The sequence below is a fragment of the Oryx dammah genome, unplaced genomic scaffold (genome assembly GCF_014754425.2).
Source record: "Oryx dammah isolate SB20612 unplaced genomic scaffold, SCBI_Odam_1.1 HiC_scaffold_25, whole genome shotgun sequence".
NCBI classification, from domain to species: domain Eukaryota; kingdom Metazoa; phylum Chordata; class Mammalia; order Artiodactyla; family Bovidae; genus Oryx; species Oryx dammah.
The window spans coordinates 70,872,997-70,897,860 of record NW_024070209.1 but is presented as its reverse complement, the minus strand read 5'-3'; the positions used below and the strand labels follow the sequence as shown (position 1 = coordinate 70,897,860).

The window sequence follows — 24,864 nt, the reverse complement described above, 5'->3', positions numbered from 1 at the left end:
AAACTGTGTCATATACTAGTCATATAACACACATGTGTCTACTGAGCACTTGAAATGTGGCTGGTCTGAGCTGAAATGTATGCAAATGTGAAATACACAGCAGAGTTCAGGAAACTGGCACAGAAAGTGGTCTCATTAATAATTTTTCATGTTGATTATATGCAGAAATGATAGTATTCTGGATATACGGGATATATATTATTGAAATTAATTTCACCTTTTTTTTTTTTACCTTTTTAAATATGGCTATTAGAAAATGTTAAATAATGTCAAATTGCATAGAAGGATCAGAATAGCTGGAGGGTCTGGAAGAGGGTGACCCTTTTACTGCTGGCCACGATGATGGAGTAGATATTCTGGTGACACCATTCTGCCATGTGGAGCAGGGGATTCAGGGGGCTTCTCATCATCTCTGTTTAATTTATGCCACTTGGGAGTTAACGTCTGATGGCATTTCGCCTGTGGCAGGGATAAACTTGTGGTTGCTCCTTTGGAAAAATGTGTAGCATGGTAGCGAAATCTATTAGAGTTACTTCTTAATAACTGTCCAGGTTTGTTTGTTTTTGTTTTTAACCACATGGAACTATTAGGAGGTGAACATTATTTAAAATAATGGAACCAATGACAGGAGCACTCACATTTTTATTGTTTGTGTAATGGAATTTGTTATATTGGATATTGACCTGTATGTCACTAAGAGTACTTAGGATCTTGTCACAACAGTTTATTTCTCAGGTTTTTACTTTATTCACTAAAAGTAGTTGTGTGCGTGTATGGGTGTGTATGTTTGGGCCTAAATTTCTTTATATCTCAAGATGTTTAAAATGAATAGTGCCACCTGGAAAGCCCCTATAAACATACATATTCCCCCTTTTTATGCAAATAGCAACATATATTACATACCCTGTTTTGCAGCTTACTTCTGACTTTATATAGCTCAGATCTTTTTTCCATATAAGCATTCCTTTAAAAAAATGATTTGTATATTATACTGAATAATTGAACTGTAATTTATTTAATATGAATTTTATTGTTGGGCATTAAAGTCGTTTTAAATCTTTCACTGTTACAGATAACACTGTGGTAAATAATCTTGCACATCTGACTTTGCCTGTGTTCCAGTATGTCTATAAGATAAATAACTAGAAATGGAATTACTGGATTAAAGATTATATATGTGTTTATAATTTTATCACCAGAATGCCCTCAGAATGTTTATACCAATTTATTAACCCAGCAGCAACATATGAGAGTGGTTGTTTCTCCATAGCATTGCCAGTCGTAAATTAAGCATATTTGCAGATTTCTGTCATGTCTTGCTTTGCATAATGGCCAGGTAGCTCCTGTTAGACTAACCCATCCACAGATACAAAGCCATGTGCCTTAAGGCACTGGAGAGTGATCAAAAGCAGGCAGATATTAGATGGGAGGTTGATACTTAGAAGGGAAATCAGAGCTTATGGGATAAAATCTAAATGTCTAATATGTGTGAAAGAAAGCAGGAAAATAATTTGATTAAATAATGCCCAGATATTTTCAAATAGAATGGAAGACATGCATTTTACAGATTGACGAATCTCAACACACCCCAATCAAGACAAATGCAGGGAAAAAACAAGGCACATCATAGTCAAAATACTGAAAACCAGACATAAAGAGAAAATCTTAAACCACCATAGAAAAGAACACTTTACATACAGGTGAAAGTTATTTGTGTCACCACTAACTTTTCATCAAAAACAGTGGAGGTCAGAAGACAGTGCAGTGCTATCTTTAAAGTGCTGATATATTTCTCCCAGTCTGTTTGGTGAAAAATGATACTCAATTTAGTTTTAATTTGTATTTCTTTTGGTACAAATGGGGTTAAGCATTTTTTTCATATGCTTAAGAGTCTCTTGTATTTCTTTTCTGTTTATCCTTTCTTTTTGTTCTCGGGTTTTTAATCTCTTCATTCAGAGCATTGCTGTTTGTGATGGAGTTGCAAATAAATATACTTTCCTCAGTTTGCCAGTTGTCTTTTAACTTTGTTGATGGTGGTTTTTATCATCCAAGCAATTTTTATGATTGGGTAGTCAAGTTTGTCTATTCTTTTGTGGCTTTTGAGTTATAAAGTCATTCCTGCTGCCAGGTTTTATAAAGACATTTGTCAGTGTTTTCTTCTATATGGTTTCAGTTTTTACATGGAAATCTTTAGTCCACTTGGAGTTTTTCCTTATATATGATGTGAAATATGGGTCTAAGTCTTATTTATTTCTAGATGGCTACCCAGTTGTCCCACATTATCAACCAGGCACTAAATCTTCCGGACTGATTTCCTGTTCCATGAGTATGTCTCCTTGATGTAACAGCAGACTATCCTGCTGTAATTACTGTGTTTTTATATGATGCTTTGCTGTTTGGTATAGCTAGCCTCCTTTCATTGCTTTTCTTCTTCACAGTTTTCCTGGCTGGTATTTTGTCTTTTCTTCAGAATAGAAGACGTTTATCAGTTCCTGACTGGTATTGATTGTTTATTTTTCCACACAGTCTTTTGACTCAGCTTTTTAAAGTATCCTCAAGTAATGAGCCCCAAAGCCTGGACAGGGGCTTCAGGCCAGGTCTTCCTGAATATGCTCTCAGAGCTCTCTGCCCTTTTATGGATATTATTTTTTGGAGGTTTTAATTTATAGGTGTATTATTTTACTTCGGATTAATGACTGACTCATTCACTAGAATATAAGCTCCAGGAGGGCAGGGATCATATTTCTTTTACTCACTGTATTTGTAGAGCCTCCTATAAGGCCTGGCACACGTGAGGCTCTTAATCTACAGTAATGAATAGGTGAATAACTTTTGAACCTTGAGGTTGAGTTTTGACTGTCTGTTACACTCTCAATGACTTCAGGCAAGTTTCTTGACTGTTCTAAGCCTCAGTTTTCTCATTTCTAAAGTAGATGTAAATGAATTATACCTACTGAACAGGGCTTTGGGAATAATTAAATGATATACCTTAGAAAACATTTTTGTGAAGTGTGAGATGTTCTAATTAGACTAACTTGGCTTTCCTTCTCACCTGTGGTAGATAATTATGTGTTTAACAAGGAACAGTCTCTAGATTTAGGCTGTTGGTTCTGAGTCCATTTGAAGATTCATCCTTACCAAGCTGTCGCCCAGCTGAAGTTAGTCACTCTTGAGTATTTCTTAGCTTTTAGCCACCTAAGCATTAAGACAGTCAATTTCAGATAACAGCTTGTTTGTTGACAGCAGACTGTCTCTAAGAAAGGAAGTACAATTTCACTTTGCAGAACAACCTTGTTTTGGAATCCATTCTGCACAAGATGTCTACCTGCCACTTCTGAAAGGAAAGGAGAACTACGACACAGCTGTTGTTACCAGAAGAAAAGCTTAGACCTAATAAACTGCCAGAACTCAGCGCTGTTAGTCTAAGTTACTTGCCAATGTACTATAACTCGAAGAAAAGGGAGGATGTGCATATTTGTTGCTAATGCTGGGGAGATTGCCATTAAAGCAGTTGGCAGAATGGCTGACATTTTAACAGTCGTAGGTCAGATCATCTTCTGCGTGTATCGAAGAGAAGATTTGACCAAGGATTGACAAAAAGGAAATCAGATGATTCTGTTGACTTGGCTGCATCTAAATGTCTCCTGTTCGGCTTACAGGAAAGATTGCTATGGAAGCAGTCTTTGATGTTGCAACAGAGTGGCTGTAAATTGCTTGAATAACTGTTGGAACTTCAAATATAAAAACGAAGAGTCACTGTCTGAGGTCGAACTTGAGGAGGAGTTTTCACTTGTGTTATGCTCCTCATGTAATGTTTAGGGCTCAAACATTTTACATTAGGATATGTTTTCAATCACTGTTTACTCAGTTTCCCAAAGAAGGGTTCACTTACAGGTTGCAAGGAAAATCTGTGGCAACTGAAAACTGAATTCTAGAACCTTAGTCTCCAACATTTCTGACGCTATTAGAAACAAGTGTAAAATTTTCTTTGTTCTCTCAAAGGCAAAATAAAGAATGTATAGTAAGCTTGAAAGTTAGAGATCATAAAGCACTTTGTATGGTTTCCAAAAAGTTCAAATTCTTTTCACACTTTTAAGCTTTTTTTATTATTAATTTAGTTATGTAAATCAGCCCTTTTCTGATAAACAAATTAATATTAATCCTGAGATCAACATTTCTTTTATTGTGAATTTAGCTGTATAAATCAGTCTTTTGCCACCAAACATAAATTTATATTAGTTCTAGGATCAACATTTTGAGAAGGGATAAAGTATGGACCGTCTGAGCATTTTAAAAAGAATGTTGGGCAAAAATAGCCAGTAGAATAAAAATACATTGTGCAAGCTAAAATAGGGCAAAAGAGCTAAAATGCAGCCCATGGACTAAAATAACTGGCAGTTCAAATGAGTCCAAGGGCTAAATATGTGAATATCTTCCGATTACCTTATATGTAGAAGAGTTTTTAATTTTTTAAATTGCACATTTCACTTCTTTTGTTGTTGTTTTCAAAAATAGTCTAAGAGCCATTGAGTCTAACAAACTAAAAGATCGGAGTTTGTTAACTTTAACATTTTAACCTACAGGTTGACATTTTTAGGCTAGTAGGTAGAAATGGCTATTTATTGATTGGTAGGGAGTTTATCTAGTAGGCATTTAATGTTCACTCATTTTATGAGTGATTCTTGTACAGCCTACAGGGGTTTAGCAGTGGTGCACACTGGGGAAGTTTCTAGGAGATCTGAGATCAGTGTTAGTGCTTATTTGTGCCAGAGACACTGACCTTGTTGCTGTTTCTTGAACATTCAGGTGGACTCCTGCATCAAGCCTTTTTACGCTTGTTCTCTTTACCTGAGATACTTCCACCCATGTTTCATATGGTTTACTTCCTCACCTCTTTCACATTTTTGATCAGTTGTTACCTTGTCAGATGCCTCTATGAAGAAGCCAAATCCCTACCATCTGAGACTTGTGAGCCAAGGAGAAGCGTAATCTGACGAACACTGAAAGGACCTCTCTTGCGCTGGTGATGGGAATCAGTTGCACATGAGTGATGGCTGAAGCGTTTAGGTGTGGTTGCAGTCATCCAGGCTGGAGATAACAATGGCTCAGGTCAGACGGCTATGGAGGTGGTAGAATGTGGCTGCACTGAGGATATAAATTGACAGTAGAGTCAGCAGGATTTGCTGCCACTTGGAATGTGGAAGCAGGAGAAACATAAAAGTCAAGAGTGATGCTGAAGTTTTTTGGCTTGAGAGATAGAAAGAATGAAATCGCCATTCTCTGAAACGAGGAATGAATATCAAAGGGAAAGTACAAAATCAAGATTTGGGTTTTTGTTGTCATAGCTGAATAAATGAAACTTGAAGTAGAAAAAGATCTGAGATGGAGATAAAATATTTGAGAACCATCCAGGCATAAAATCAGGAACCTGGATGAAGTCACCTGGTCACCTGGGGAGTGTAAAGAAAAGAGGTCTTGGGGAGAAGCACTGGTACCGAACAGTGTTAAGAGGTTGGGGAGACCAGAGGGAGGGCCAGTGAAATAAAAAGCTCAGAGAGACTGGCTCTTGGAAATCAAGTAGAGAAGGTTCCAGGAAAAGAGTGATCAGCTATGCTGGAATGCTGCTGATAGAACAGCTAGAAGATAAAGACTGAGAAAGGACATTAGATTTGGCAATGGTGTGGTCACTGGTGACCTTCGTGAGCTGCTTTGGGAGAGGAATGTGGCGGCAGGGCTGACTTAAGAGGCTTTTGGAGAGAAAAATAAAAGAGAAAATGTAGACCTCAAATATAGACTAATCTCTAGAGAAGATAATTTTGTATAGTAGAACAGAGAAATGAGATGGGACTTGAAGAGACCTTTCAGATGATGTTTGCACGCTAATGGGAGTGAGTGGGTAAAGAGGAAAAAATAGAGTTTACAGAAGATGGAAAAGGGGACCATTGCTGGGAACCTGTATTCTTTGGTGAGTCTTCCTCCCTCTATAGCCCTGTATGCATCACTCAAGGGAGACTTCTGTTCTTTCCAAAATCTCACTGGGCTGGATTACCCTCTTATGTGTTAGTTGCTCCATTGTGTCCAATTCTGCAACCCCATGGACTGTAGCCTGCCAGTGTCCTCCGTCCATGGAATTCTACAGGCAAGAACACTGAAATGGGTTGCCATTTCCTTCTCCAGGGGATCTTCCCGACCCAGGGATGGAACCCAGGTCTCCTGCATTGCTGGCAGACTCTTTACCCTCTGAGCCTGCAGAAAAGCCTCATATTCCCCTCTTGTAAGTTCCTGTATAATTCTGTTTCTCCCATACATACCCGTTTCAAAGTATGACCTCTTGAACTTAACACTTCACAGGGTATGTTAGTCCTCTAGCAGCTTCACAGAACACTAAAACCACACTTTCTAGTAATCTGGGACTATAACAGAAGGTAAGAATTTTATCAGACTCTTTCACAAACCTTCTCCTCCCATCCATCATGACGAGCTGTTTATAGACCCTTAAGTGGCTCTTAACTGTTCTCTTAAGTGTTCAGTTGTGAGTAGCCTGTGCGATTAGGGTTCTATACTGTGTCAGAGATGATTCTGAGGTTTCTGGCTTGAGAGACCGGAAGAATGGAATTAGCATTTACTGAAAAGAGGAATAAATATCAAAGGAAGAGCACAGCTCCTGAGCCCTAAGGAGTAGCATCATTTCTCACCATTGGCATTCCTGGTGGCATGATGACTTCTGGGACCTCACCATTGATTCTGGCCATTTGGTTCTCTGTTTTCTGCCTTTTCTGTCATGGGATTAGGCTTGTGGGATTGAAGTACTCTGTCCTTAGCCAGAGATTGATGTTAGTTAAAAAATGTTGTATGCAGTAAAACAAACACACAACTATGTGGATGGTAGCTATCATTTTTATCTTTTGAGCTCAAGGTTTATATTTCTGTTTGCATTTTCAAGGTTTTAGGTCACAGTTAGGGCCAGGACCTTGAAGCCAGTCACTTGGGTATTTGTAGAAAGGAGTGGTGACTCTTGTGAAATCTTATGTAAGAGGTGTGCATACATCCTTAAGTGTGTTCATCCACCCATCTATAAAAAATGTTTATAAATGCTTGCTGTATTTAAAGATGTGTTAGGGAGTTTGAAGTGCTTGTTTTATCAGGAGGGAAGAGGTAGAGATTCAGGGAGCTCTTTAGTGGTCATGATATGAAAAAGGCAGAGACCACTCTTTAGAGTAGTTCTAGCTCATCCCGAGAGTTCTTTGTTCAAACAGCACACCGTAAGAAAACCCATGGTATCATAAGGAAATCCCAAGCTGCACTGCAGGCTTGGTGTCAGAGAGGCTGAAAGACCGAGAACCTCACTACCTCAGCACCCCTCTTTGTTGCCTTTGCAGAAATTTCTTAGAACTCTGGTGGCTCAGAGGTTAAAGCATCTGCCTCCAATGCGGGAGACCCGGGTTCGATCCCTGGGTCGGGAAGATCCCCTGGAGAAGGAAATGGCAATCCACTCCAGTATTCTTGCCTGGAGAATCCCATGGACGGAGAAGCCTAGTAGGTTACAGTCCAGGGGGTCTCAAAGAGTCGGACACAACTGAGCGACTTCACCTTCACCTTCTTAGAACTCTGAGGTGTCTGCATAGCACAGGTGGAAAAACCCCTCCTTCTAGACCATGACAGAGTTGTTTTTCTTTTTTTTTAATTTTAATGTCATTCCGTAGTCTTTCCCATCATAAAAAATACAATAAATTATGATGATTTCCCATTTTAAATTGAGAGGGAAACTTTTTTCTTTTACATGAGTTTTCTGTTTTAGAAAAAAAAATAGAAGTTATTATTTAACTTGGTTAAATGTTTTAAATCACAAAACCTCTGTACATCTTTCCTGTAGAGACTAGTTCATAGAACTGCTGAAAAATTTTAGTTGATGATGATATTAACAGATCATCAGGAGTTTAGAGTCTTATTTGGGGTACCTGCTGATATACTCCTTTATATATGTGGATAGAAGTTTGACCTTTGTTCTTACTTCCAGATGTAGTATAAGGGATGGTGATTTATGTCAAAAGCCTATGGGTTATAAATATTAGTGAAATGGTCTGAATGCTTTAGTAAAATCAGAATGGGCAGGTCTGTGCCTATTGTTTGCATTAAAAAAAATCACACATTCATGTATTCTTTTCATACTGTTAAAAAACAGAAAGGTAATACTACTGCATTATAATTCTAGTGCACATTTAAAATGCAGATTTAAAATTCTAATTGTATTTTTTGGTAACTAATAATTTAATAATGCTTTTTGATCCTCCCCTACTTTTCCAACTTTCTTTTCTTGCTTGATGTTAGGAAACCCAATTTGAAGATGCCTACAGTTCAAATAGGTTGAACTTGTGGCCTTGGCTGTAATTGTCACTTCATAATCTATTTTTTATTTTAATCTCATTATTAAACCTTTTTTACTTCTTGCAGACTGGTGAATTTTCAGCTCGTTTCCTTTTGAAGTTGCCAGTGGATTTCAGCAATATTCCCACATACCTGCTCAAGGTAAAAATGTATGAGTATCACTATGAGAATGCAGTTGAGCTTTTTAAGTCATTATTTAACTTTGAATATTTGTATGTTTTGCCAACATTTTGTTTAGATGATGAATTCTATTTAAAATTTTATTGCATGAAGATCCAGTGAGTTAGTTACCTAAGAGCTAAAATCGTAGCCCTAAAAAATAAATTCAAAATGGACTTTCCGTATAAGATAAAATTAGTATAAACAAATTAAACCTTGGGGAAAAGACTGCCTTTAGTTAATGATCTTTTGGGGATGAAAGACTCTTAAAAATTACCTTAATATTCATTTTGTCTTTAAGTAGGATTGCATATTAACTGTTTTGTGCTACAGGGCATTTCATTTTCTTTATTTGTGTTAGCACGTGATCTCAGGCATCTTCAAAGTTGGACTGCCCTAGAGAGATCCAGAATTGAATTAGGCCAGTGTATATGGTACTTTAAAATACAATGAGGGCAGGGGATGGCTTGGGAGCCGCTGCTTTGGGAAGGGGTCTGCAAAATGCTTTGTAGAGGAGAGGTGGAACCCAAATCCACACCAGGCGGTGATTGTTGTTGTTTAGTAGCTCAGTTGTGTCTGACTCTTTGTGACCCCATGCACTGTAATCCACCAGAGTACTCTGTCCATGGGATTCTCCAGGCAAGAATACTGGGGTGGGTTGCCATTTCTTTCTCCAGGGGATCTTCCCAACCCACGCATCGAACTTTGGTGTCCTGCATTGGCAGACGGATTCTTTACCACTGAGCCACCAGGGAAGTCAGGTGAAAGAAACTATGGACCAGTGAACTGGCAAGTTCTGAACAGGAACCCTTGAGACAGGGGCCTAAGTTTATTGTGGATGTGGTTTTGGGTATCGCCTCAGTCATATTTAGCCTGTGGTGATATAGCTTTGCTGTAACGTGAGAAAAATTTCTGCCTTCCAAATTTGATATTATTCAGAGAGTTAATCATATTTATTACAGTCTAGAGAGAAGACAAAATCCTCATGCAAATATTCCTGTGTATTATTGTAGTCATAAATAACATGAGATTATTCTTGATAGTGATTGGAATTAAAGTATAGTCTGATAGAATATAAACTGTAGACCATAGGAAATATTAGGACTTTTTTTTTTTAGCATTCTACCCATGGGATTTATTAGTTTTTTTACCCCCTAAGTAAAACATGGGATTTTTGTGCCTCATTAAATTTTCATTTTTAATTTCTAGTTGACTGTTTTCCCACTCTGTATCCAAGAGTTGTGAAATCCAAGTGAGAATGAAAGTTAGCAATTTATATTAGTTTCTCAATACTCCTGTTGTGGAAAATATACATATTAGACCTGTAATTACCAAGCATAATTAATTTGGTTTCAACAGTTACGGTGCTCTATTAGAATAACAAAGTCTCCTTCGAGACTCTTACATAACAGACTCACTGCCTTCCATATGTCCAGTTAAAACTCTATTTCTGCTCATTTAAAACAAAATTTTAACAGTATATGAGAGGATTATTATTCACATAGTCACTTTAATCCTTAATTTATAGTTACAGTGTCTTTGTTTTGATCTGTTGGGCCTTATCAGTTTGAATGGTTATCCTGTTTATTTGAACTTAGTGTTGCCTCTGCTCATGTTATTGAAGGTCAAAGAAAAAAAAAAAAACACTTCTTGGATCATAATCTATGTAATTTTTTTCCCTCTTCAAAATCAAATTTCTGTATTTTCTGTTCTAAGAATTCTGTCTTTATGTTGTTATGCCCTTACTTTCCTTGCCAGTCAGATAGGAAAAAGGTAGAACCTATTTGGCAAAATTGGAAAGTGTATTTTTCCCTCTCCCAAAGTACAATGAAGTACTTTTTCTACTCTAAGTAAAACGCCTACCTTGCAGCACTAATGTCTTTCTGGATCTTTTAGTTCCTGCAAAGAGAGTAAAACAACAGGACAAAAAATATCAGTGTAGGCAGGTTCATTTTTCGGCATACCCTCTCCAGAATTTATTATTTATAGACTTTTTGACAATGGCCATTCTGATTTTTGTGAGGTGATACCTTATTGTAGTTTTGACTTGCATTTCTCTAATAGTTAGCAGTGTTGAGCGTCTTGTCATGTACCTGTTGGCCATCTGTATGTATTCTTTGGAGAAATGTCTGTTTAGATCTTCTGCCCCTTCTATTTAGGTCTTTTTTATTTAATTTTTTTTATTGAGTTGTAGAGCTATTTGTATGGGTTTTTTTTTGTTGTTTGTTTTTGTTTTTGTTTTTGATACTGGGTTATATGAGCTGTTTGTATATTTTGGATATTAACCCCTTATTGGTTATATCATTTGAAAATATTTTCTCCCATTTAGTCAATTGCCTTTTCATTTTGTTGATGGTTTCCTTTGCTGTACATAAGCTTTTAAGTTGAATTAGGTCCTGTTGATTTATTTTTCCTTTTGTTTTCTTTGCCTTAGGAGACAGATCCAAAAAATACTGCTGTGATTTGTGTCAAAAAAAGTTCTGCCTATGTTTTCTTGTAGGAGTTTTATGATTTCAGAGCTTACATTTAGGTCTTTACTTCATTTTGAGTTTATTTTTGTATATGATGTGAGAAAATGTTCATATTTCATTCTTTTACAAATAGCTGTCCAATTTTCCAAGCACAGTTTATTAAAGAGACTGTCTTTTCTTCGTTGTATATTCTTGCCTCCTTTGTCATATATTAATTGACCATAAGTATGTGGGTTTATTTCTGGACTTTGTTCTGTTCCTTTGATCTATATGTCTGTTTTTGTGTCAGTACCATACTATTTTGATTACTGTAGATTTTTAGTGTAGTCTGAAGACAGGGCATGTGATCCCTCCAGCTTTGTCCCTCTTTCTCAAGATTCTTTTGGCTATTTGGGGTCTTTTGTGTTTTCATACAAATTTTAGAATTCTTTGTTCTAGTTCTGTGGGAAAATGCCATTGATATTTTGATGGGTGTTGTAGTGAATCTGTAGGTTGCCTTGTGTTGTATGATCAAGAATTAATGATTTAATTCTTCCAGTGTATGAACATTTTGTATCTTTCCATCTGTTGTGTCATCTTCAGTGTCTTTCATCAGTGACTTATAGTTTTCTGAATAAAGGTGTTTTACTTCCTTTAGGTAAGTTTATACCAAGTTATCTTATTTTTATAGATGTGATTATAAATGCAATTATTTTCTTGATTTCTTTTTCTGGTAGTTCTTTGTTAGTGTGTAGATATGCAATGGATTTCTGTATATGAATTTTGTGTTCTGCATCTTTAGTGAATTCATTGATGAGCTCTAGTAGTCTTTTTCTGTTATCTTTAGGATTTTCTACATATATTATCATGTCGTCTGCAAACAGTGACAATTTTACTTCTTCCCAATTTGGATTCCTTTTATTTCTTTTTCTTGGCTGATTGCTATGACTAGGACTTCCAGTACTGTGTTCAATAAAGGTGGTAAGAGTGGGATGCTATCATTCTTTTATATAGTAGTGGGAAAGAGGTAATAGCATGATCATTTAAGAAGTGTGTGTATGATAGTAACATTTTGTGACTTGTCATCGGAAGACTGAATTTTAGTTAATTTGCAGTTTTAAAATTCCTCACTCTTCTTACCTTCCTTTAGGAAGAGGGGAGGATTTTCCATTCTGTGCAGCCAGAAAAAGAGAATTAGGCTGATTAATCTCCCTGGATTTTTTCCCCCCTTTGGATGAATACTTGCTTTGTCCTTTATTATGAAGAATTGTCTGAAAGTCCATTTAATTTTACATATTTGCTAGGAAGGAAACTGATAACTTCCCCCAAATAGTTTCTTTTTAAAAATATAGCAAGCTTGTTAGAGTGATATATAATATATTGATTGTAGTTGTTTCTCAGAAAACATAAGATAGCAAATATTAAAAAGCCCCCTGATCCTGGTAAATGAATATAAATTCAGTGAATTTTTATTTAGTGAAAATAAATTTTATCCCTATAAAATTTTTTTCTCTGAACCATTCATTAGATGATGCTTCAAAGTTTGAAATTTAGTTTGTGAAATTTTTTAGATCTAATAAAGTCACACTTAATAAGCAGCTTTTATAAATAAAGACTGCTTTAATTCACTCCTGTGAAATCTAGTCTTAAAACAGCTGTCTGGTGCTTGAAAGACCATAAAAAATTCCCAGGAAACCCTCATCTTATCTGAAAGGAAATAGTTTCTGTCTAATCAAATAGGAGTAGGCATACTTTTATAAAAGTAGGAATGTGTACCTGGAAGAAAGTGCCATAAAAGTAGGGTGCTGTTTATTCCAGTAATAATTCTGATTTATCATTGCTAAAATTGAGCCAAATTTGCATTTGAGACTTAATCATGTGAGATGGTCTAGAAATAGCCTGCAGGATATTTCCCTTTATTCCTTCATTAAGGAGGAGACAAATGACTGCTTTTAGTTCATTGTCCTTGTCCCACCTCCCTTCTGTACAGAATCAGGGCTTAGAGAAAAGCATACTCTAGATCAGGGGCTCTAGATGTCTGCACTAAAGGGCACGATAGTAAAATTTTAGGCTTGCAGGCCATTTGGTCTCCATCACCTACTTAACTCTGTTGTCACTGTGTGAAAGCAGCTATGACAGTATCTAAATGAATGATTATGTCTGGGTCCCAATAAAACTTTATTTACAAAAAACCAGACATTAGATTGGCTTTAGACTGTGGGCAGTTGTTTGCCAGTCCCCTTTCCTAAATTATAGGATGGAAAGTGGGAGAAATATTGCTTCACAGTATCATCATAGACAGATGAGAAAAAAAAGATTTGGTTCACAGAGTTCAAGTTGTTTTTTAATACTGTGGTCTGTTTATTTTTATTTAACTAGTACCTTGAGCTTGGTTGTAGTCTCCCTCCCTCTTTTCTTCTTCCTTTCTTCCTTATTTTCTTCCTTCCTTTATTCCACCTTTTCTCTTAGATTTAAACAGTCTGTTAGCAGCATATAATTTACTAAGTTCTCTTCCAAGTCTTAGTTCCCCTAACTGTTAAAATGTGTTCAAGCTATTGCATACCATATTGGGTTGTCGGGAATATCAGTGAGATGATGAAGATGGTAGTACTTAATACACTTCTGAGCTTGGAGTAAGTGCAGAATAGAAATGGTTTTGATTTTATTTAGTCATTAATTTATATTTCAAAGTATTGAATTTATTGTGTTCTAGGAAGAAAGCACTTCATTGAAATTAAGATAGAGTTATAGTTACTGCTTCATTTTTCTTCTGTCCTGTTTTCCCCGCATCTAGAATTCAGAACCCAAATTTTCACTTGTCAAACCCAAATTTTCACTTGCCCCAAATTTTTGTATATAATTTATGGTAATCTGAACATAATATTTTTCCCTACAGAAAATGAAGAATAGTCACAGGCAGCTTCTGTGAAATTTCTCCTTTTGGTTTTGTTTTGTTGTTTTACTGTTTTCTTTTGCTTTTATTTTTTTATGGTATGCTTTTGTTTTTTCCTCTAAATTATAATTTTATAGTGGAGCTGTGTCTCAGATCACTATTAGTTGACCAGCTTTGTTGCCTTGTCCCCATATATCTTGTTAGTTCTTCAAGTAGAGTGTATTCTATTACATAACAATGCTTTAGTATCATGAATTAGTTCATATATGATTGATAAATAGTGGAAGTATATCAGTATAAGGCAAAAGTTGCCATGGTTTATAGTTAATAGGTTGACCACCAAATAGCAGCTGAATGAAAGTTCACTAGTGCAGATGAATTTAGCAAGCTGTGAAGGGTTCTTGTATGGCACACAATGTCCATTCACTTCATTCCTTCCACTTGGCTCAGTTTTGCTGTACATTCTGTTTTTAAGTATTTACTGCATAGCTTCTTCCCATCTTTGTGGAAAAGAAACAAACATAAGACAATAAGCCAGAGCTCTTTCTCTCTGGCATCATTACATTTTGTCCAAAACCTGCTTCTCCGCTATAACTTCTAATGATGATGTCCCTCTACGTTTTCCTGTAACTCAGCTGTTTCAGGCTTTCCTTGTCACCCCTTTCATTAAGTTATCTTCAGCTTTTTAAAAGTCCTATACTTAGTATAATAATTCTTTGTTTATTACAACTATAGCATGTCATTTTAGGTATATTAGTAGTTTCACTGGATATACTTTGGTTTTTGTTAATGCTACAGTTACAGAATTGTACAGGCAACTGTAAGGTAAAGTCTAGACTTGCCATAGTTTTCTCATAAGCCTCTTATTTTTAACGTGTGATTTATTAGAATGCAGTTTTTTAAAGGAATGCAGTTTTTCACTTTATAGCAGAAGCACTTATATTCAAACAGCCAGAGATTCTGTTCTTTTGTAGGCTAGGCATCTTTTGTCCTTTCTACTTATATGTCATAAGTCTTTAAATCTTTCTCTATCTTTGTACTTCTCTTCAGTAGGTATTCCAGATTGCTGGCATCTCTCTTAAACTGTGGTGCCCAGAAATATGCACAAAGCTTCAGATAGGATTGATCAGGGTAATGTTCATTAGAACTCTGATCATCACCATTAATTTGTATTTATTGAGCTGGTGAAGAAAAACTAAACCTCCTTATTTTACTAATCCTGTTTTATGTAATTGGTTTTTTAAAGCAAAGTATAGATGAATCCCTTAATATTGACTCCTTTTTTTTCCCCCCAGCTTGTTTATGGGGGAAGTATTGCCACCTATAATTCAGAAAGGAAAGTGTGGATTGAAACCAGATAGTTCAGTGAGGGTAACAAGAATTGTAAGATATGATCATTACAGGTTGACTCTTTTTTTTTTTGGAGCTGTTTTCTCAATGGTGACATTTCCCCTACTCACATCATACAGTTACTGCCTGGCACTTGACAGGGGTAGTGTCGGTTTATCACTGTCATCTGTTACTGTTAATGTGTTTTCATCAATCAGCGGGCATACAATTCAGATAAAAGTAAAATCTGGTTTGGTGTGTTAGGATGATTGCATAGACAATAGTAATGCAAGTCATAATAAATTAAGTACCATAAGAGAAGTACAAAGTTCTTTAGTGGATTGGTGAGAGATTACCTCTAGGTAGAAAAGACCTTTATAAAGGAGGTGATATTTGAGATGGGCCTAAAAGACTTGTTTTGATAGAGAAAGTATGAGCATGATTTTAGGTGGCAAGGAAAGAACATTTGGAGAATAGTGGAACAGTTTAGTTTGCTTAAATGACAGAACATGTGTACAGACTAGTGAGAAATAAGAAAGGAAAGGCATTTTTAAATATACATAATGATATAGAAAGTGAAAGAAGTGAAAATGAAGTCGCTCAGTTGTGTCCAACTCTTTGCGACATTGTGGACTGTAGCCCACCAGGCTCCTACATCCATGAGATTCTCCAGGCAAGAATACTGGAGTGGGTTGCCATTTCCTTCTCCAGGGTATCTTCCCAACCCAGGGATCGAACCCAGGTGTCCCACATTGCCGACAGATGCTTTAACCTCTGAGCCACCAGAGGTGGGAATGATATGGATAGAGTCTTAAATATTCAACCATGGAGTTTAGTGACTGTTTTGAGTAAAACTATGATTGGGATTATATTCAGGAAGAGAAATCTGCCAGGAAACAGTATATAAAATGATTGGGGAGAAGGAAGAGGGAAATGAGGCTGGTAGGCAGGGTTCAAGGAATGTAGAACTGAATATTAAGGCTCATGGTGACCATGTTTCAGACTCGATGAAGTTTTAATACATGTAGGTGGTGTGCTTACTCACCTAACTCAGTGATCAACCTGAGAAAGTGGAAGAGAGGAAACAGTATAGTCAGAACCTTCTAGTCAGTGCTATCCAAAGTATATGTTTTTACTCATGAAGAAATAAGTACAGAATTGATAGTCTTTAGAAGCATTTAAAGCAATTTGACAGAATAATCATATGTCTGTTGACTGTAATGATAAAAATAGTGGGTTTGCATTTTGATGTTTAAATTTTTTCTCTTTATAATAACTCATTTTTAATGTATTTTATGAAGCCATCAATCTGTGAAAGATTAGAAAAAAAGCAAACAAACAGTAGCATCTCCTTTATCTTAGATATTTTGAGAAGTACTGTTCTGGCTCATACCTTGTCTTCTAGGACCCTGGCTGCCCTTGCCTTCCTTATCCTGAGACACAGCAATCTCTTAAGTATCCTGGGGTTTTCAGTTTTGTTCTTCTTTGCTGAGCTGGGTGTTGTATTCACTGTTAGACAATATTTCAGTCTCCTTTTTTTCTCTATAAATGCACCACCAGGATTTGGAGTAGCAAAAGGAAACTTCAGCCCTTGATTAGGATGGCATCTAATACAGAACTGGTGGAGAGGGATTTTGTTTTTTTCTTTTATAAAATATTTTAAAACAAATTTTAACAGCGCACTTATATTTTGATCTTAGTTTCATTACAAAATAATGTCACAGTGATATTTGCCCTCTTTCTACTATTTTTCTGAAGATCCTATTCCTTTCTTGAATCCATTTACTGCAGCTTTTGGTTTTTTTTTACATGATGACCGTATTGTTGAAATGGGTGACACCCAGAAACAACGTTGGTGTCATTCTTTGTTCCAAGGGTGCATATAAAAAGCTTTGGCTCCTTTGAAGCAGGATGGACAATAATTTAGTTTTTTCAAACTTTGTGCTAACTCTGGAAAAGTAGTCTATACTGCTTTGAATATCTGTTCAGTATGTGGCTACTTCATGAAAATAGTCTTTAACATAAAATCCTGGAATATTGATGGTGATGGTATTCTTAACCTCTGTTGCATAGCCTGGTACTCAGCAAAAGTGTGGTCCCTGGACTCCTGGTGTCACCAAGACCATTTTAGAGGGTCCATGAAGTAAAAACTATGTTCAAAATAAAATTAAGAATTTATTTACCTCTAGATTGAGTAGTGAAGTTTTCTAGAGGCTACATGGTGTGGTAACATGTCATCATCACTCTGATGGGCAGTGACATGCTGGCTTATGTGTTCTTGTATTTAAAAAATTTTTCATTGTTTATCAAAACATATTCAAGAAGAAGTGGCTAACTTGAGTAGTCTTATGTCTGTCATAGTTAAATGGTTAAATACCTTCCTGTAAAGGAAACTATAGGCACATGATGCCTTCACTGGTAAGGTTCATCAATTATTTAAGGAAAAATAATACATGAATTCTACACGTTCTTTTGGAAAATTGGAAAATAGAGAATGCTTTCTGACTGATTTTGTGAGGATATCATTACCTGATAACAAAAATCAAACAAAGATATTACAAGAAAAGAAAAATACAAATGAATGTCTTTCATGAATATAGATGCAAAATTCAAAATAAAATTTTGTATTGTATTGAAATTCAATACAGTAATATATAAAGAAAAGGTAACATATATCATGACCAAGTGGAGTTTATCCCAGGGATGCAAGATAGGCTGCATGTTTAAAAAACCAACAATATGATTCACCGTATTACCAAACAAAAAAAAAGAAAGACTATATGATCATCTTAATAGGCACAGAAAGAACATTTGGCAGAACCAAACATCCATTCCTGATAAAAAGTCTCCAGATAAAAACCCAGAACTAAAAAGGGACTTCCTCACCTGGTAACTTGTATCTCTGAAAAGTCTATAGTTAATATTATACTTAATGGTGGAAAAGACCACTGTTTTTCCTCTAAGGTTAATAGCAAGGCAAGGATGTTTACTTTCACCAATACTGTTAATTACTGGAGTTTCTAGTCAGTGCAATAAGGCAAGAAAAAGGAATAAAAGGCACACAGAGTAGAAAGGAAGAAGCAACTGTTTTTATGCACAGAGGATATGATTATTATGTAGAAAAACCTAAGGAATCTACAAAAATGTTTCTAGAACTAATACATGATTTTGTCATGTTGCAAGATACAGGATTGATATATAAAAATCAGTTGTAGCACTGTCACTTTTTTCCCCCTAACAATGAATAATTTGATATTAAAACTAAAGCTGAGAGAAGTTAACTGGGTTATGCAGGTTACCTTATCTATATGTGGCAGAACACAGGGTTTCCATTCAGGTTTGTCTCACTTGAAAACCCAGGCTCTTTCCACCATGAGAGATTGTCATGCAGACTAGTGGTAGAGCAGGCCTGTTTCTTGGTGCAAAGGGGAGGAACTGTATTGTTACACATTCATAGGTCTGTCTAGCCTCTGATACAGTAGAACAGGCACAAGAGGGAGGAGCTTTATTGTTACACATTTGTAGATCAACATAGTTCTGTCTAGCCTCTGATATAGTAGAATTGTGAAAATACTTCTATTTTTGACAGGAACTTTTTGGGGCGAATACATTCCACCTCCACCCCTCTCTAAAAAGTTACTTCAGCAAGTCACTTGGCCGTGAATGGAACCTGCTTCAGTCTTGTGTATCCTGTGGTCACATGTGTCCTGCTTTGTAGACTGGTAGAGTCATCTAGACTTGTGTTCATTTGAAATCTATTATAGCCTGTCCAGGAAACTTTATTAGCTCCTCTAAACAATTACGTCATTAAAGAGCAAGACTTACGAGCCCTGTTAAGGCTGCATAAAATCTGTTTTCCACCCTGAATATAGTTAAGCAAGTTCCCACAGTAGTTTTAGAATGATTTAGTCTTTTCTAGGTTCCATAAGTGATGTTGCAAAAAAATTGGAAATCAACATGAGGCTATTCTTTTTCAGTTTTTCAGTCATTTTGAATTATTACAATACTCTACTGTTTAGTTGACAGTTGATCTCTTTTAGGAAATTTGTCATAATCCCATATGCTGAGGATTAACAGACACAGAACTGAGATTTTATGCTAGAACATTCAGGCAATCCATAATCTCAGTAAAAAAAATTTTATACCTGAAATTCAACTTATTTACCTTGTTAGCACACTATCATCTGTTTCATTATTAGACAATAACACAACAGTTCAAGGCAGTTTAATTTTAGTGAATAATGTGGCATAAAGCTCCCTAAAATTAAAATCTACAAAGCAAGAGTGCTGTCTGATTTACAATGTGAGGTCTGAACCTGCTGCCACCATTACATCTCATTCAGGAATGCCATCCATGCCTCTTTTATGCTAAGTATTAAAATTTTAAGGAAAAAAAGATAATAGATTCACATTAAGGGTCTTCTCATTCGTGATCCTATCACACAGCTCTTGCTTCTCACCCACAGGTTTTACAGTTGGCAGCCAGGTCTTAATGCTGTGGGAACTCTGCTCATGAGATCCTGGCCATGACGAAAGTCACCCCTTGGATCTGATTCTCCTTTAATCTCCTCCCTCTTTTCTAAGCATAAATCTCCTCTCTCTTTTCTGGTTCTTTCCTTGCTTAGATATGGGATGTAAGGAAACTATATCTGCACACATGCTCTGTTTGGAGGGACTCTTGGGATAGCTGACAAAGTTCTATTTTTTGACCTGGGAGGTTCTTTTGAGGGTGTTTGTCTTTTAGTAATTCACTAAGCTATAGATATTTTTGTGTGTCAGTTTCTGTACTTGTAGTTGTATTTTTCAATAAGAAGGGTAAAAAAAAAGCACCCCAAAATATTGATTGTAGAGGGTTTTAAGGAATTGTATTCTAACTCCATTTGTCATGCCTAGTCTTATCTTTTGCTAAGAAACTCAGGGCTGTAAAATCTATTATATTGTAAGAAAATCTGCTTCAGAGCCATCCTCAGAAAGGGGTCCATCCATTCAACAAATATTATTGAACTGTTACTGTATTAGGCTCCATACTTGATACTGAGGATATGTATGGGGGAAACCTTAATAAATATGATCTGTGTCCTCACTGTGCTTTCTAATCATATCAGTGATACCACAGGTTAAGAGGCTATTTATTCTTTGGTATACTGTTTGGGAATATTGTCATAAAGATTTATATTTTTATCTGAAGTCATTCTTCCTGGTAGACATTTATACTATAGGTAGTATAGCAGTTATTTACTATTGCATAATAAATTATTCCAGAACTTAATGCTTCGAAACAGTGAACATTCATTATGTCATAGTTCCCCTGGGTTAGGAATTTGGGAGTGACTTAGCTGTGAGTTTCCAGCTCAGAGTCTTTCATATGGTGGCTGTCAGGATGTTGGCAGTGATGTAGTCATCTGAAGGCTTATCTCTTCCTGGAGCATCCACTTCCAGGATGGCTCATTCACAGGACTGTTGGCAGGAGAACGTAATTCCTTACTTAGACGGACTTCTCTATAGGCTGCTTGAGTGTCCTCACAACATGGCACCAGACTTCCTCCAGGGCAAGCAATCTGAGAGAGTAAGAAGGAAGCTTCAGACCCAGTGTCTAAAGTCTCACAGTGTCTCGTTCATTCACTTAGTTAGAAGTAGCTTAAGTCCAGCCCACAAATAGAGGACTTTCTGGCAGTCCAGCAGCTAAGACTTGGCACCCTTGATGCACGAGCCCTGAGGTTCAATCCCTGGTCAGGGAACTAGATCCCACATGCCACTACTAAGAGTTTGCATGCTGCAACTAAAGATCCCCCTTGCTGCAACTTAGACCCGGCACAGCCAAATAAATAAATACATATATTTTTTTAAAAGATTTATTGGAGATGGCACATGGAGGCTAGAAGTGTAGGGTAGAGGAGACAGCAAATGTCTAGACGTGACATGATACAGTAGTAGTGGTACATAGGAAGGAAAGGATCATGTTTGTGAGCTTAAGCTCTTTTTGGAAGAATTAGTATTCTCTTTATATTTCCCTGCATTCTAGGGTACTGTCCTGAACACAGTATATACTCAGGAAGAGTTTGCTTTAAAAAAAATACGTGTTTGTGTATATCTCACATGCTAGTAAAGTAATGCTCAAAATTCTCCAAGCCAGGCTTCAGCAGTATGTGAACCGTGAACTTTCTGATGTTCAAGCTGGTTTTAGAAAAGGCAGAGGAACCAGAGATCAAATTGCCAACATCCGCTGGATCATTGAAAAAGCAACAGAGTTCCAGAAAAACATCTACTTCTGCTTTATTGACTATGCCAAAGCCTTCGACTGTGTGGATCACAATAAGCTGTGGAAAATTCTTCAAGAGATGGGAATACCAGACCACTTGACCTGCCTCTTGAGAAACCTGTATGCAGGTCAAGAAGCAACAGTTAGAACTGGATATGGAATAATAGACTGGTTCCAAATAGGAAAAGGAGTATGTCAAGACTGTATATTGTTACCCTGCTTATTTAACTTATATGCAGAGTACATCATGAGAAACGCTGGGCTGGATGAAGCACAAGCTGGAATCAAGATTGCCAGGAGAAGTATCAATAACCTTAGATATGCAGTTGATACCACCCTTATGGCAGAAAGGGAAGAAGAACTAAATAGCCTCTTGAAAGAGGAGAGTGAACAAGTTGGCTTAAAGCTCCACATTCAGAAAAGTAAGATCATGGCATCTGGTCCCATCACTTCATGGCAAATAGATGGGGAAATAGTGGAAACAGTGGCTGACTTTATTTTTGGGGGCTCCAAAATCACTGTAGATGGTGATTGCAGCCATGAATTTAAAAGTATGGCAGGTCCTAAAAAAAATAAAAAATAGAAATATCATATAATCCAGCAATTCCACTTCTGAGTATTTATACAAAAAAAAAAAAAAGTAAATGCTAATTTGAAAAGGACATATACACTAAAATGTTCATAGCAGCATTATTTATGGAAGGAACCTAAATGTTCATCAATAGATAAATGGATAAAGAAGATGTGGTACATATACAATGGAATATTAGTCACCCATTAAAGAAAAAGAATGAAGGAAAAAAATAAAAGACGCTTACTCCTTGGAAGGAAAGTTATGACCAACCTAGACAGCATATTAAAAAGCAGAGACATTACTTTGTCAACAAAGGTCTGTCTAGTCAAGGTTATGGTTTTTCAGTGGTCATGTATAGATGTGAGCATTGGAGTATAAAGAAAACTGAGTGCTGAAGAATTGATGCTTTTGAAGTGTGGTGTTGAGAAGACTCTTGAGAGTCCCTTGCAAAAAAGGGAGAGTCCCTCCTTTAGGATGGTCCCAGTCCATCCTAAAGGAGATCAGTCCTGGGTATTTATTGGAAGGACTGATGTTGAAGCTTAAACTCCAATACTTTGGCCACCTCATGCCAAGAGTTGACTTATTGGAAAAGGCCCTGATGCTGGGAAAGATTGAAGGCAGGAGGAGAAGGGAACAACAGAGGATGAGATGGTTAGATAGCATTACTGACTCAATGGACATAAGTTTGGGTAAACTCTGGGAGTTGGTGATGGATAGGGAGGCCTGGCGTGCTGCAGTTCATGGGGTCGCAAAGAATCGGACACAACTGAGCAACTGAACTGAACCGATATAGTATCTGTAGAATGACAACATGACAGTGTAGATGATTTCTTTTATTATTTTAGCAAACTCTGCTTTTTCTGCTGATTTTTTTTTAAAAAATTATGATCCACATTATAGCAGTTAAAATCTTACATCTGAAGAAAACATGGAAAAGGATATATAATTCTAGAACTTATTCTATTTTTATTTGGTATATATATTTTACTTGGTATGATGAGACTAGTCTAATAAAGGATAGAAACAGACTCCTGATTATGTAATAGCCTGCAATTATTTTTATGGCTATTGCATTCCAGTCTTCTTATGCAATATTTACAATGTACATGTGTAACAAGGGCACAATACAAGTTCTAACAATCTTAACCATAAATCAGAATCAAGTCACGCAATGTAACATCTGTGAACTTGCTTGGCTGATGCAGACAACCTTTGTTAAGAGTACATAAAATTCTAAGTTTACAACTCTGTAGTAGATTTGGGGTTTTAAGCTCTAAAATTTAATTACCCTTCCCACCCTATAATTAATTCTGCCAAGACATTTTGATATTGGTTTAATTGTGAAGATGGGGAAAACTCATATATTACAGTTTGAAAAAAAATGAAATGTTTTAAATATTCTATGAATGTAACGAGAATTTCAGCAGATTATGGCTACAAAAGATTATGATTCAGCCTGAAAACATAACCTATGGAAAATCATCAACTGTGCAGAATGAGCTCTTCCAGATGACAGATCTTACTAGGAAAACCTGCCAATAAAAGAGAGAACGCTAGAAGAAAAAGAATCCTGTTGACTTTCAACATATGGCCTCGACACTGACATTCTTATAGCTTTTAGTGAATAGCAACCCAAAATAACTGGGTTGATAAAAACCAAAAAAATAAAAAAAAAGAATGCATGAATTAAAAAAAAATTCTGCTCTGATTTTTTTCTTTACTTTTAGTTCAGAAGACTTAAAAAACTTAAAAAAAAATCTTATATTGGAGTATAATTGATTAACAGTGTTGCGTTAGGTGTACAGCAGAGTGATTCAGTTATACATATACATGTATCTATTCTTTTTCAGATTCTTTTCTTAGGTTATTTTAGAGTATTAAGCAGAGTTTCCTGTACCATACAGTAGGTCCTTTTTGTTTATCTGTTTAAAATTTAGCAATGTGTACATGTCAATCTCAAACTCCCTATCTGTCCCTCCCCCTTCTCCTGGTAATATATGAAGGTGATGAAGTGGTACATCTTCCTTATAGTTTCACCTTTCAGGATAATAGTGACTCCTAGCAAACTGAAAATAAAAGACAAATATCCATATATATTTAGGCGTTAGTGAGAAAATCTGAATCATCACGTATTACCCTCTCTATTGGTTCTCTCAGCTACATACTCCTTGCATTGGTCTTTTTCTCTCCCACTGTTCTTTCCAAGGATCCTGCTTTTTACCCTTTTTTTAGTTCAGCCTTTCGAACTACTTAAGAAGTGGGCCACTAAAGATGATCAGTTTACTTCTTTGGAACTATGAAGATTATACAATGTGTCTCAAAGTTTTGTGATTGTTGACTCATGTATTTGTTTACACTTTCATTCAATATTGAGTACTTACTGTGTGCCAACCACTGTGACAGAGAAATCTATAGTTTATAGGCTAAATCCTGTCTGATAATGAGTCAAAGAGTTAGTTACAGCAAGTTAAGTATAGAGATCAAGTGTACCTCTAATATTTCCTTCCCTGAAATAGAATGGACTCAGATTATTCCCTCTAGAGAGCTCTTAGTTTCTTCTGAATTCCATTAAGGTTGTACCACTACCATGGGGATTGTGGTGCTAATTTAGAGCAGTATTGGCCTAACTAGAAGATTAACTGCCAGGTAACTGCAAAGCTGACTAAGGTCCATCTAGTCAAGGCTATAGTTTTTCCTGTGGTCATGTATGGATGTGAGAGTTGGACTGTGAAGAAGGCTGAGCGCCGAAGAATTGATGCTTTTGAACTGTGGTGTTGGAGAAGACTCTTGAGAGTCCCTTGGACTGCAAGGAGAT

The 24,864-nt window shown here is 36.4% G+C and overlaps 1 protein-coding gene across 4 annotated transcripts in view; it reads left to right on the top strand.

The window, feature by feature from the left end:
• The window catches only part of BABAM2 (BRISC and BRCA1 A complex member 2), a 410,927-nt gene that overhangs the window by 126,285 nt on the left and 259,778 nt on the right, over positions 1–24,864 (top strand). For all 4 annotated transcript variants that reach the window (XM_040224352.1, XM_040224354.1, XM_040224353.1 and 1 more), the window contains one exon: positions 8,452–8,526. In XM_040224352.1, the coding sequence (XP_040080286.1) occupies positions 8,452–8,526 (75 nt within the window). The remainder of the gene's footprint in view (positions 1–8,451; positions 8,527–24,864) is intronic.